Here is a 15,238-nt window from a genome sequence, read left to right on the forward strand (position 1 = left end):
TATATAATATTTTAATTGCTTAAAAAAAATTTTAAGTAACAGACCCCAGGATAAGAACTCCTGGACTAGATGATCTCCAAAGTCTTTTCCAGCTCAGACATACATAACTTTACTGAGATCCAATTTATTTATACCTCATCTTTTCTCAAATTGATCTATTTAGTACTCTGGCAGTCTAATTTTCAACAGAAAAACACTTCTCACCATATATTCCTCAAAGCTATCAGACTTGTTCCTTTCTTCCTTCTGTAAAGCCCAGAAAGTTCCTGGTTGTCTGTATCCTTCCAGCTCAGCTTCTTTTCTCCCTCCCCCAAGAGCCCAGCCCAAGTAAGAATATAACAAAGGAATAAAGAAACAAAGTAATTACTAGGACAAACCCATGAAAAGCTTTTGTCTTTGGGAAGCAATCTCTTTCACTCTGTATCTACAGGTAAGGTACAGACAGTACTACATGAAGATGGAGCACCAGGCTAATTATTACACTTACTCATTCATATATCTCCTTGTTCAAGACCCAAATTTTTAAAGTCTCCATTTTCTTTAAATGACCTCTCAGAAGATAGGGACAAATTCACTGAATTTCCCTCTCTCTTATTGACCTCTCTAAAGATAGGATCGGATTATTATTGAGTTATCACTAGAAAGGCTCAGACCAAAACTTGTGTGGATGAGTATAATTTTTACTGCAAAGTTCAAAGACAGAAGCATAAAGGGGAGTGTGTGTGTGTGTGTTTATGCGTAGAGGGAGATGATCTCATGTATATCCCAGGTCAAAAGGCAAGGTTTCAGGGCTCTATATATGCACTCCATGCCCTTGTCAAAAGGGCAGCAAAGGAACAGAAACCTGCTAAGGAAAGTTGTCAATAGGGGATTAATTCCATAATCCCTGCTTTTTTTTTCTATCTCATACCCCTCTCCCCAATATGATTCCAATGTGAATAACTCAGAAAGCAGTGGTGGAATCGTAGAAAAAGCACTGTACTTGAAAAGATCTGTATTTAAATTCTGCTTCTGACTCATACTAGCCGAATGATCACAGGCTAAAATTCTCAAGCCCTCAGTTTCTTTACCTGTAAAGTGGGAATAACTGGAGAACCTACTTCAGAGTGATGATCACGTGAGATTAAAATATAAAAAGCAGTATGCAAACCACCGTGAACATAAGCCATCATTATTATAAAATGAGCAGAACCGCTGCTTTGGATTGGTTTAGGAAGGCCAACTACCTGAATTCAAGACTAGAGAAGACCAAGAAATTCAGGGTTAGAGACAGGAAGACATTAGGACTCTCACAGTAACATCAAAAGAGCAGGAGAGATTTTCTACATTCATCCACTTCATCAGGGTAAAGAAAAACCTCTTGCCCTTTGCTTCTCCTTCCCAAAAGCCTATTTCCCAGGGAACTGGGAAAAGAGAGGCATTTTCACCTAAAGAGAAACTCCCTTCAAAAGTCACAACAAATATATCCTCTTAATCAAAAAATGCACAGCCCAGGGAACTCACAAAACCAAACAAAGGCAGGGCGATCCAGAACACCATTTCATGGAAACAAACCAAGAGCAGCAAGTTTTGCTTCAGTCCTAGGGTCACAGCGAGGAGAAACGGCCCCCAAAAGCTCCAAGGGGTGTGGGGGGGCCAGCAGTGGATGCGTCGTGGGGCGTCTGGAGACCCCTACATCTCTGAGAAGGCAGGGCTGAGTGAGGGCGGGGGGAGGGGGAGGGTAGGGACCGTCGGGAAAAGGCAAAGTTGGGGCCAGGGTAGGAGGGGGAGGGAAGCCTGGGCCAGTGTGCAGAGAAGCCATCGGCCAACTCCAGCGAGAGTCAATGTCTTCAGATATTCACGGCCATCACGATCCTCAAGAAGGTACCAGCAGGACCTCCAGACCCTCCCCTTCTTCTCCTATGTCGCCCGCTCGGATTCAGCGTTCTAAGCGAGAACACAGCGGCCTCCCCGCCCCGACCCTGCTGGGGGCCACAGCGAACAGGTCCCACACCCACCTGTCACCTGCCTGACCCTCCCCCTCCGCACTGTGAGTGGCCGGGCTGGGACGGGGGAGAATCGGCCGGGAAGACAGAAAAAGTGGGGGTGCGCGGGGGTCCGGATCGTCTTCCCCCACACGCCCCCCACCCATGCCCCGCGCCCCTCACCCCGCCCCGCCTCGGCCTGTCCCGTCCAGTCCAGTCTGGTCCCGCGCGGGCGGGCGGCGAGCCGGAAGGGGCCGGATTACGGGGAGGCCGGGCCGGGCAGGCCGGGCCGAGCTGGAGGGGGGGGCAGCTCCAAACTCGGGGTGGGGGGGGGCGCAAAGCAAGCCGAAGGCAGCGAAGCAAAATGGCGACTTTTTCTGTAGGAGGAGAAGGAAGGAAAACAGCGCGAAGGCGCGGGAGGCCGAGCGAGCGGCCGCACCCCCGGCCCGGGGGGTCTGCAGTTCCCCCGGCCCCCCCGGCCCCAGGCGGCCCCGCCCCCCGGCCTGCGCTGGCTCCCGGGCCTGGGGGCAGGGGGCGCGGGGCCCGGGCGGGGCGCGGAGGGCTTCCCGGAGGGGGAGGCCCCGGGGGGCTGGGGCCGGGTCCAGGGCCGGGGGCGGGCGGGCAGGCAGGCGGGCGCGCTTACCTCCGGCCCGGCTCGGCTGGGCTCGGCGCGGCGCGGCGCGGCTCGGCACGGCTCCCCCGGGCCGGCGCAGGCTGCGCGCCGCGCTGGGCTCATGCGCGCTCCCTCCCCCTCCTACCTTTGACAGTTTTACAGTCCGGGGGGGGTGGGGCGGGGGGACGGGGGAAGCAACTTGCAACTCTCGCGTTATTCTTGCAGCCCCGCACAGTCTCCTAGGGAAATGGGGAACGACTACGGGGCTGGAGGAGGCCGCAGCCCGAGGCTACCGTTCCCCCGATCCGCTGGGCGCGCGCGGAGACCCCGGTCTGGGCTCCGGGAACGCCAGGGTCCCTCCCTCCCGGCCTGGCCGCCGAGGCCGGCTTGTGTCCCCCTCCCCCCATCAGTCAGACGACACCGATACCACCTTGCAGGACGGAGGGGATGCGACGGCCCCCCTCAAGCCTTCCCCTGGGGTGGGGACGGGGGTCAGCGCGTGACCACGCAGCCCCGGCGGGAGCCCCTCCTTTCGGCCCGAGCTGAGCGCCGGACGGAACTCCCGAGACCCCGGAACCCGCATCCGGGGAGGTGCCCAGGTAGAGGCGGTTTGAGGTCCCGGGGAAAGCGAGCTGTAGGAGGGCCCGGGGTCAAGTGTCTCCGGCCTCCCGGACCCGGGACGGTGAAGGCCCGGCAGGCGCGAGCCGAAAAGGGCGCCAGCCTTTGGGCGCCCGGACGTCCCCTCGCTGTTGGCCCCCCAAAACTGACTGCCGAGGAGAGGAGAGTGGGGGTGGCGTCTCGGATGGACCCTCAGCCCCTCCCGTCCCCCGATGGCCGCCTCGTCCGAGGGCCAGATCTGGAGCCAGAGGGCGTCCAGCAAGAGAGGAGGAAGCAGGCTCAGGGCTTGTGAGGGACTTCTTCCCAGCCACGCAGATAAAGTCGCAGGCAGCGCTCGGAAAGAGGGGCATGGCCGAGAGGCCCGGCCGTGTGGCAGCGACCGGCCTGCCCCGGGAGGGAGCGAGGAGTTAAGGAGGGCAGCGCGGCGGTGAAGCCCGGGCCGCGCATCTGGGGCCTGGGAGACGGCGGTGCCCTCGACAGCTAGGCAGGCTTGCCGGAGCTAGAAGGCTGCCCGGAAGAGTGAGGGGGAGGAGGGCCCTGCACCGTTCTGGGCGTTTGGGACTTTGTCTGGCACCCGCTTGGAGACGTCTGGCAGCCATTGGTGGTTTATGGGTAGAGCTCCCTAGAAAGAGGAGGCCTGGGGGTGTAGGTCCGAGAGTGGTCAGCGTGCGGACGTGTAAGCGCAGGAGATCACCAAGAGCGGGGAGAGAGAAGAGGACCCCGGGCAGTCTGGGGTGCGCCCGCAGTCAGTAGGGGGTGTGGTGATGAGGCAGCCAAGGGGAGTGAGGATGGAAGGATCTGGAGCGAGAGGGCCGCTTATGTCACACGCTGAAGGAGATCACAAAAGATGGAAGCTGGAAGAGCTCATTAAAGTGGACGATTGAGAGTCGTTGGTGACTTGGATAGCACAGTTTCGGCTGAAATAAGGAGCATGCCCCGTGACAGAGGGTTGAAAGGAGAAGAAATGGAGGCATTGGGTATAGATGGCTTTTTGGGGGGTTTTGGCTTAGAAAGGGAGGGAATATATATATGTATATATACATACACACACACATATATGTATACACACATATATATGCATGCACACATACACATATACGTATACGCACATATATGTATACACACATATATGTATACACACATACACACATGTATATGTACACACACATATGTATACACACATCTATATGTACACACACATATATGTATACACCCATACACACATATATATGTACACACATATATATGTACACACATAGACATATATATGTATACACACACACACACACACATATATATGTTGATCCCTTCAAATTCTCACAAACTTCCCTGTGAAGTCAACAGGGCAAGAATTATCCCCATTTTACGAATAAGAATAATGAAGTCCAGGGTTGACAAAGGACTTGCTCATAGTCAGAAAGTCAATTAACTTCAGAAGCAGGATTATACTTGTGATCTTCTCACTCCCAACTTGGTGCTTTTGCACCATTATACATAAAGTTCCCATTTCTGGGAACTGACAGTTTCTCCCCATACTACTAACACATAATTGAATTTAGCCTCCTGGAGTTTTGCCCGAGACTTGAACAATGGAAGGATGGGAGTGCAGTAGAATAGGCTTCGTCTAGGTGTTGCTGGGCTACCCCAACTGAAATACCCAAAGTGCTGTTGACTGTCTTGGGGAGCTGTTTCCCTTTGGGCCATTGTATTTATCTACTGTCTCCTACCTTCTATCATCCTCCCTTCCCATACTCTCTTGGGGGTCAGGGGTAGGATGAGAAGGATGGTGTCAGGTCTGTGGTGTGATCATTAAAGAGACAGCCATCTCTTTTTCTCAGCTCAACTGTACTCCATAGTCAACTACTTTAATTATACATCTCAAACCCTTAATGAACTAGAACATTGACATGCTCCCAATTTCCTATTAAAAAGGTGGGGAGGAGTGTCTTATGTCTCTTTATCTCCTGTTCTCTTCAGCCCTTTGTCTTTAGGTCTCTTCCACTTAACTGAATTTGCCTTAAGATATTATTTTGGGGAAAGAAAAGTGGGTCCCAGAATATCTCCCATGAAATACTTCATACAGTCAGTCGACTTTTATTGAATGCCTAGTATTATGTCCAGACATCATGCTAAACAATGGTGGAGATACTAAGAAAAGTAATACCAGTCCCTACCATTAGAAAGCTTACATTCTGATAGGGGAGACAATGTGAATAAATAGCTTCATACAAGATATATAGAATACCTGAAAGGTTATCTTAGAGAAACATCAGCATCTGGGGAGGGGAGAACAGAAAGAGACTGAGAAAGACAAATTACAGAAGATATGATTTGATCTGAGTCTTGAAGGAAGCCAGGGAAACTAAAAAGTGGAAGTGAAAGGGCAGAGCATTTAAACAGTGAAGAACAGCCAGTACAAATACAATGAGATGGAAGATAAAATGTTATGTTCATGGAGAAAGTAGGCCAGTGTAGCTAGATCATAGAATTTGTGGAGGAGGGTGAAGTATAATGTAGCATGAATCTGAAAGGCTATTGGTATGGGATTCTTTCCTCACTGATGGATATCAATGCCCTGCACCTGTTTGAGAGGTGAGGAAGAGTTGTTGAATGAGAGAGAACAGAGAAATATGATCTTTTGAATCTCTTTTGGGATTCTGGGTTTCCAACTTTGAGAGATGTGACCCTTAATACCAACCATTCTTCATGTTGCTGAAGGGAGTGATAGATTCTGGAAAGAATCTGACTTGAAATTTAGGTGTGGTTCTCTATCATGTCTCTATCCATGGCTTTTTTCACTAGATAATTCAGAGAAATTTTCTCTTGGATGAGATGTGCAACTCTCTCTCAGCTCTTGGTTGAGTTGCTTTACTTCATTTCCAGTGGGAAAGCTCCTTCCTTCAATATTGTCTCATATGTATGCTTTTTCTCATGTCTATGTTACTGTCAACTTAAAGTTTCTCTGCAACAGAGCTATTAAAAACCTTAATTTGAAAAGGCCAAGATGTCCCATTGCATCCAGGGCCATTTCCAGTCATCCTGATCTTATCTGTCTACTGGACCCAGATGGCTCTAGACAGGAAAGTGAGGCAGGTGACCTTGCATGGCCCTCCTTCACTTAAGTCCAATTCATTTGCATGTCATGGTACCACCTCCCAGATATCATTGTCCTCTTTGAAAATGACAGATAAACAACAGCATATTTGTAATCATTGTAGAACTGGTATTTGGAAGAGGATCAAGCCTTATATATAAAGTTTGGAGGATTCTTTCCCCATTAATGAACAATCAGGAGTTTAGTTTAAAGTTGTTTCCCTTAGACTAACAATAATTAAAAGAATATGTTACACAACACACACACATACTATATATATACATATATACATATATGTGTATAGTATATGCACATACTATATAACATACACATACTATATATGTGTGTGTGTGCACACGCGTGTGCATTTCTAGACCAGAATCTTCTCAGAGCAATTCACTAATACCAACTGTTTCCCCTCCTTCCAGGAATAAAAAGTTCCCCTCAGAGAAAGGTGAGGAAGAAAATAATGAAAATGTCTGTTTTTGTCTCCCTATAAGCCAGATTGAGAAAGCCACACATCACAATAATAAAACCGAAAAGATAGAAAGGCATCAGGCTATGAAAAACTTTAAGAGCAAATAGTAATTTCTATTTAATAGGAATTAGACCTGTGATCTCATTACCTGGGAATTCCCAGGTAAGGAACTTCCCTCTACCAGTACAGTTCAGCCTTCTCTTTTATAGTCTTAGTGAGCTGACCAGAGCACTAAAAGTGATTTATTTGCTCAGAATCCCACAAGCCAGTGTCAGACCAAAGATTTGAAACCAGGTCTTACAGATTTCGAGGCCAGCTTGTTAGCATTACAGTACTCTGCCTCTTTATATTCTAGTTCATGTTGACATATATTCTGTGAATTCCCTCCAGCTGGCTCACAATGCCTAGCTAGGCTTGATGGAAATAAAAGTTGTTTTCAATGAGCCCACATGGATTCTGCAGGGAAAAGAAATCATGCTGAGATTTAAAATGGGCACTTATAAACCACCTCCAGATAATTGAGAATTTGACCATAGTGTGACCTTTAGGAGATTTCTAAAGATTTCTTTCAACTCTTGACTTCTGTGATTTGGTGTCCAAAGGCCATAGCTAGATTACAACATTAAAGTCAATTCTGGATTGTCTGGGTGTGATTTATCAGTGACCATTTTAATGTCCTAGCACAACATTGACAGAAAAAACAGTAATACTATACTCTGCATTTTAGGTATGTCCCCAGAAACATTTTTTAAAAATTTTAAATAGTATTTAACAATTTAATATTATCGTTTGTGTTATCTTTTAACATTATTCTACAATATCTTTTGCATATATCCCCTTCTATTCTCTGACACAACCATTGTCTTAGTGCAGAATCACTCCACTCAGACCTGCACTATTGCAGTAGCATTCTGGGTCTCTCTGCTTTAGATCTCCCCCCATATATCCTCCTTTCTAGGTGCCAAAATGATCTTCCTAATCTGTAAGTCATTTTCCTATTCAATAAACAACAGTATCTCCCTATTCCAAGATTAAATAGAAAATTTTCTATTTGGCTTTTAAAGCCTTTCATTAATTGATGTTTTCCTGCCTTTCTAATCTTCTTACACTTTACTCCACATCACAAACTCTACCATTCAATCCAACAACTGGTTTTGTTGCTGTTCCTCAAACACAGCATTCTGTTTCTCAACACAGACAGCTTTTCACTGGCTGTCCTTGCCTACTTTTTTTCCCCTCTTGGATAATTTGGCTTCCTTCAAGACAAAACTCCTTTTATAAGAAGCCTTTCCTGATAGCCCCTACTACTAGGACCATCTCATTGAGATTACCTCCAATTTACAAATTATCTTGTATATACATAGTTGTGTGTATCTTGCCTCATAGAATATGAGCTTCTTGAAGGGAGGGATTTGTTTTTTGCCTTTGTATCTATACTTAGTGTTTTGCACAGTGGCTGGAACATAATAAGCATTTAATAAATGATTGCTTTGTTGACTTCAATAATTTTTAGCTTAGAGAAATGTCCAAAATTGACACAGTCTACTTATGCCCTTGTATTTCTCTCTACCCCTAGACAATTTACCTTTATCATAATCTTGAATGAGGAAAAGTGGATATATTAAAATATAGTTTGGAGTTATCATTCTAGAAAAACGGTTACTTAATTTATAACCAAAACTTATTTAATTTTTTCTTTTACTACTCTATTATAATCACCAAAAGAATTTTCTCCCTAACAGATACATTTCTTAAGAGAAGTATGTCTGAGAATTTTTGATAAGAAATATGTTAGTGTCTTCTCAGGGGATAGGATGTGAAAGGCCAACAGGCACAGGTAGACCTTAAAATTAGGGGCTTTCTCTTTCAGTGGAATAAAAAACCCTCAGTATCTCTTTTATCCACCCCCTACCTTTAACAGTTTGGGGGAGGGGGGAATAAAAGGGAAAGAGACAGGAGAATTAATTAAGCACCTGTAGTATACCAGAAAGTGTCAGAACTGTCCAAGGACCTAGCAGATGTAAAAACAAAGAGTACACAATCCCAAACTTCAACGAGTTTAACTATCACAGAAGAAAACAGGTATATATAAGTAGATAAAGAATATATACAATGCTAATACAAGGTAATTTGTATAATGGGGAAGGAAGAAAATAGGAACCAACATTTATTAAGTATCTACTATGTTCTAGGGACTGGACTAATAATTTTATAAATACACTCTCATTTGGGAAAGGTATGAATTGGAATATCAGAAGAAATCTCTGGTAGATGGTAGCTTGTAAGCTGAACTTTAGTAGAAAACTTGGGATTCCAAGAGACAGAGGCAAGAAGGGTGGTGAATCTGGGGAATGGAGAATAGCCTATGCAAATTCTTGAGGAGATGGAGTTTCATATATGAAAAATGATAAAGGGAAAGTTTGGCTGAATATTAATATGCTTGAAGGGAAGTAAAGTGTAATTTTTAAAAGTAGGTTGAAACTAAAAAAAAAAATGAGTCTATTTGATTCTAGAGACAATAGGAAGAAGTTCAGAGGGAAAGAAGTCAGAGGTTAATTAGGAGACAGTTCTCTGATCTATTGGGAAGAGGGGCAGAGCAGGAGATATGAAAATTTGGGACCCCTTCTGAGGCAAAACTTTGTAGTTTCTTGGACATTCAGAAGCCCCAGGGAAATGACCCTTCATTTGGGAGAAAGTTGAGTGAGATCTAATTATCTTTGGTGAGGAAACAGATCTTCAATAATTCCCTTCTTTTCTGCTTGACTTAATGAAATATAAGCAACATATTCTTCCACCCCAACACCCTGAAAATGATGCATGTTCCTTTTTGTAGTGGTAAGGATAAAAATTAAGAGCATGCCCGGTAGTTGGGGAATAGCTGAATAAGTTATAGTATATGAATGTAATGGAAATTATTGTTCTGTAAGAAATGATGAGCAGGCTGATTTCAGAAAAGCCTGGAAAGACTTATTTGAACTTATGCTAAGCAAAGTGTATAGAACCAAGAGAACATTGTACACAGAAACAACAAAAATAAGTAATGATCAACTGTGATGGATTTGGCTCTTTTCAACAATGAGGTGATTCAAGGTAATTCCAATAGATGTGTGATGAAAAGTACCATCTGCATCCAGAAAGAGAATTGTGGAGACTGAAAGTGGATTAAAGCATAACGTTTTCATTTTTTTGTTATTGTTTGTTTTCTCATTTTTTTCTTTGACCTTTTGTTCTGACTTTTCTTGTGCAGCATTATGAATATGGAAATATGATTAGAAGACTTGCACGTGTTTAACCTATATTAGATTGCTTGCTATCTAGGGAAGAGGGGAGAAGTGTAAAGGAGGGAGAAAAAAATTGAACACAAGGTTTTGCAAAAGTGAATGTTGAAAACTCTTTGCATGTATTTGGAAAAATAAAAACTATTAAAAGGATTCAAGTTAAAACAACTCTGAGATACTACCTCATACTTATGAGATTGGAGAATATGAATGTGATAGAAAAGGAAAATAATATTGGCGGGATGTAGAAAAATTGGAACATTAATGCTCAGTTGGTGGAAATATGAATTTATCCATCCATTTTGGAGAGTAACAGCTACAAAACTGTTTATACCCTTTGACCTAATACCACTACTTAGTCTGTAGTCCAAAGAAATTTTTTTAAAGGGGGAGAAGTGGAATGGGAAGGACCTATATGTACAAAAATATTTAGTGTGTGGCGGCAAAAAATTGGAAATTGAACAATTGGAGAATGACTGAACAAGTTGTGATAACATGGTTTTGATGGAATACTATTGTACTGTAAGAAATGATGAACAGAACATTTCAGAAAAAAACTTTGAAAGACTTATGTGAACTAATGCAAAGTGAAGTGAGCAGAACTACAACATTGTACACAGTAACAGCAAAAGTGTATGATGATCAATTATGAATGACTTGGCTACTCTCAGCAATACAGTGATCCAATATAATTCTGAAGGATTTAGGATGAAAAATGCTAAATACTTCCAGAGAAAGAATGATGAGAATCTGAATGCAAATTGAAGCACTTTTAAATTTTTAAAAAATTTTTTTCTTGTGTTTGATTGTTTGGGGTCTGTTTTCTTTCACAACATGATTAATATGAAATTCTCAAGAAGTGGGGAGGGGTAGGAGGAAAGAAGAGAATTTGAAACTCAACATTTTTTTTAATGTTAAAAATTGTTTTTACATGTAATTGGAAAAAATTTTTTTAATTTTTAAAAGAAAATAAAGTTCAGAAATAAAGGTCTTATATTAGTAATCTCTATCTCTTCTTTACTCCAGGTTAGAGGTTCTTAATATTTTCTAACATGTCATAGACTCCTTTGGCAGTCTGCTGAACTTTTATGGAATCTAAATAATGTTGTTAAATGCATAAAATAAAATACATAGAATTATAAAAGAAATATTGAAATACAATTAATAAAATTTTGTTATGAGTTCATGGACTTGAGGTTTAAAAGTTTCTCTCTGGTACTTTTGTATTTACCACTATTCATTCTATATCACTTTCTCTCTAGAACTTTAAAAGTTGAACCTGAGTGTTTCCTGAATCTCTCACACTTTACCACAAATGACTATCTACTTCAATTCCCCAACCCTCTAATCCCTCCCCCGGGGTCTCCCCAGGGCCTAGTCCCTGAATTTTATCTATTCCCTCCCAGGAGAGTAGTAGAAACCACTCAAGCTCCACTAACCATTGCAAAATCAAAAATTAAATTTAGCCAATACTTACTAAGTACCTACTACGTGCATTTTTATTAAGTATTTAGTTTGTTCGCTGGACTGAAGATACAAAGTTTTAAAAAATTTTAATCCTTTCAGCAGCACAGAAATAACAGAGCTTAATACTTAGCAAAAATTATTTAAAATAGTAATCTAAGGATCACAGGATCTTAGATTTAAAGGTAGAGAGATTAATTAGATAATGAGCTAGGATATGAACTGCTTCCCCTCCCTTCTCCCTTCCACATGGCAGCCTTCCTAGTAACCCAGGTCCCATCTCCCATCTTCTCCCCCCTTCACTTGAGGGTAGTTTGTGCTACTTCCTGGTGCCTTTTGTGGTACTCACCCTATCACAAAATTTCTGGGTAGGGCACAGTAAAGGAACAAAGAAACAGAAACAGATCAAGATCTCAGAATAGTAACAGTCCATTTTATAATTTAGACCATGGACAGAGGCAGTAGATAAGGAGGGATAAAACTGGAAGGGCAGAGTGGGGCTTTGAAGGCCAGGCAAGCCTAGAGATGATAGTGAGTTGCATCCATCCAGAATATATGATCAGAGATTTTTTAACTGGAAGTTGGAACCTTAGAGGCACCGGCCATCCCCTCATTTTACAGAGGAGGAAACTACAGATTAGGTGACTTGTCCAAGCGCTCAGAAAAAGCTGAAAGGGGCAATTCCACACAGATCCAGCGCCGCCTCAGGCCCTCCTCCCAAAGCAGTTTGAGAAGGTGTTCTCTCCGGGCAGTGCATGGAACAGCAGGGGGCTGGGGAGGAGGGAGAGGCCAGTTAGGGAAAGTGATGCAGGACTTGGGGCTACTGATCCTCTCTGAGGGGGAGGCCTGGGATGTTCTAGAGAGCCGGAAGGGGCCCAAGAGGAGCCGAAGGCACGTAGCACGATTGCCACCTAGTGGCCTGACGAGTCCGCTCCTCTGACCGGCCGGCTGGTCACTTGAAGCCATAGGCTGCTAATCAGGGTCGACAGCAATGCCTGATTATTTCTGGGACACTTGGAATCTAGGAATTCCCAAGCACCCTCTCCACGTCTTTCTTAGCATTGGTCACTGCAAATTACTTGAAACAAATTTCCCCACTCTTTATTGGGAAAATCCCAGCCCTTAGTGGATGCACCAGGACAAAACCTTTGCAAATCTCGCAACCTTAGGCCAGTCATTTTTCTTGTCCTCAGTTTCCTCAACTGTAAAATGAGAGGGTTAGACTGAATGACCTTTAAGATCTCTTCCAGTTTTGAATCTCTAATCCTATGTTATTGCTTTTTCTTTTGCACTCCCTCCATTTTCTGGCACTAAATGAAACATGGCTTTATCCTGGAGATACCCAGTCTCTTGTAATACTTTCCTTGGCTAAGTACTTCTTTCACACTCCTGGACTCGGCAAAAAGCATGTAACTGCCATTGCTACTTCCAAGACCTTGCACTACTAGTATTAGTCAGCAATCCTTCTTTTATCGAATATTCCTTTCTTTTTCCTTGCTGCTACCATCTACTAAACTTCAGGTTACTCATATCCCCAATAACTTAAGCAATTGGTCTTCTGCTCCACTACAATCCCTGCTATCATCTTCTGGCTGTTCACACTGATGACTTTGGTTTCTCAGTTCCTGAACTCAATTAATTCCAATGATCTCAATCTCCATGTGGTTATCCAATATCACTTGAAACTGCTCTACCTATAAGATATTGAACTCTGAAATTCCTTTATTTGATCTTAAGCTTGAGTTCTTCTACCTCTTCCTTCCAAATCTGCTCTTTAATCAGGATGCTCTGGTTCTTTCATCTCCATTCTTCTTCCTAGTCCACTACTCCTGTTATAGTTTAATTTCCTTCCTTTCATAGTTTTACTGATGATTGTCAAATTCGACAAAGACACTGACCTGCCCCCTTTAATTCCTTGCTCCTCTTTTTCCTCCCCAACCCAATACACAGAGGCACAACCCTGGGTTATTTCCCAGTATTTATGACATCTTTTCTTTATTCTGAGCAGATTAGCACTTCAGGAGAAAATCACTGTGCTGATCACACACAATCCCCCCAAAATCATGCTCCCTGCCCTTCCTTGAGTCCTCTCTTCTGACTGCATTCTTTCCATTTATTTGTGATTGCCTTCATATTACATTCATGGCATCTGTTCCAAAACTTCCACTCTCTATTCCAGTATCCAATTATATCTGTACCCTACTCTTCCTCCCCCTGCAACATATAATCTTTTTTTTTTTTTTTTTTTTTTTTTTTTTTTTTGCTGAGGTAATTGGGGTTAAGTGACTTGCCCAGGGTCACACGGCTAGGAAGTGTTAAGTGTCTGAGGCTAGATTTGAATTCAGGTCCTCCTGACTTCAGGGCTGGTGCTCTATATCCACTGCCTTACCTAGCTGCCCCAATATAATCTTACTTTTTTATTTTATTGAGAATATTTAGGCCTATACTGAGCTCCCTCATCTTTCTTCTCTAAATCAAAACGATTTGTCCAGCCTCTCTTCATTCTTTTGGTTCAGATCCTGAGATGACTCTCTTCAAGAAGGCTTACAATGACATTTGTACAGTATGGCACAGAATAAGGAGTACTGAATTTGCAGTTAAAGGACCTGAATTCCCTTAATATCTATGTGACATGGGATAAATCCCAAGCTCTCTGAGCATCAGTTCCTCTGTAAGATGAGGGCATTGGACTAGATTGTTTCTGGAGACCCTTCTGGCTCTAAATCTATGATCCTATAATCCCATTCTCAGAGAGGCAGTGGCCTTGGAATGAACAGATTTAGAGTCAAGTCACTAATAGTATCTGTACTGACTTCAACAAGATTTTTATGAGAACTATAAAGTTGTGTAACTTGAGACATTATTATCTTTTTTTCATTTCCTTTAAATCTTGTCCTATTAACCATTCTGTTAATGTACAAAACAAAATGACCTGTAATCTATAACCACTATAAATTTCTTCTCACCACCCACTCATTCTTTCATCTCTTGCCATCTGGTTTCTACTCCCCCCATTCTATTGAAATGTATTTCTTCTTCAATAACCTCTTAATTGCAAGATCCAACGGTTTTGGTCATCCTTAGGCATCCTCCTTGACCTCAGATCTTTTCAGCTTTGGAGACGCTGTTCTGAGTTTTTTCTTGTCTCCATGGTTTTTTTCTCAGCCCCCTTTCAGCAGATCATATTCTTCTCTGCTCTCCCCTCCTTCTCAGGTTCTGTCTTCAGCCTGATTCTCTTTTTGATCTACGCCTCCTCTCTCATGATACTTATCCACTACAAGGCTTCAGTTGTCACCTCTATGCAGATGCCTGCCAAATTCAACCTTAAAATCTCTCCTGACCTCTATTCCCTTAATTGCTTGCTAGATATCTCTATCAGTGGTGTCTTGTTGGCACGTTAAACTCAGTATATCCAAAAGTGAACTCATAATTTTCTTTCCTAAACCCTCCTGTTTTCCAAACAACTACTTTTCTTTACTACATAATCATCCACCCAATCTTTATCCAGATTTATAATCTTGGGGTCATCTTTGATAATCCCCACTGCTTTATTCTCCAAATCCAATCACTTAATAAAGCCTAACAATTTTACTTCCGCAATATCTCTTGAATCTTCCCTTTCATCTTCATTCACACTTCTATCAACAAAACCCAAGTTTTCATCACCTTTTACCTAGACTACTGGTATAGCTACATTATTGGAATATTGGAATAGCCTACTTACTGATG

General features: G+C 43.1%; 1 protein-coding gene across 3 annotated transcripts in view; it reads right to left on the reverse strand.

The window, feature by feature from the left end:
- Positions 1-15,238, reverse strand: part of SAMD10 (sterile alpha motif domain containing 10) — a 65,665-nt gene that overhangs the window by 37,163 nt on the left and 13,264 nt on the right. Inside the window, exon 5 of one of the 3 annotated variants that reach the window (XM_031951822.1) lies at positions 11,099-12,280. The exons of the other annotated variants lie outside the window; for them this stretch is intronic. Within the exon in view, the coding sequence (XP_031807682.1) occupies positions 12,168-12,280 (113 nt within the window). The 3' untranslated portion in view covers positions 11,099-12,167. Of the gene's footprint in view, positions 1-11,098; positions 12,281-15,238 lie in introns of those variants that run through there. 3 annotated transcript variants of the gene reach the window in all.

This window comes from Sarcophilus harrisii, chromosome 2 (assembly GCF_902635505.1).
Source record: "Sarcophilus harrisii chromosome 2, mSarHar1.11, whole genome shotgun sequence".
NCBI classification, from domain to species: Eukaryota; Metazoa; Chordata; class Mammalia; order Dasyuromorphia; family Dasyuridae; genus Sarcophilus; species Sarcophilus harrisii.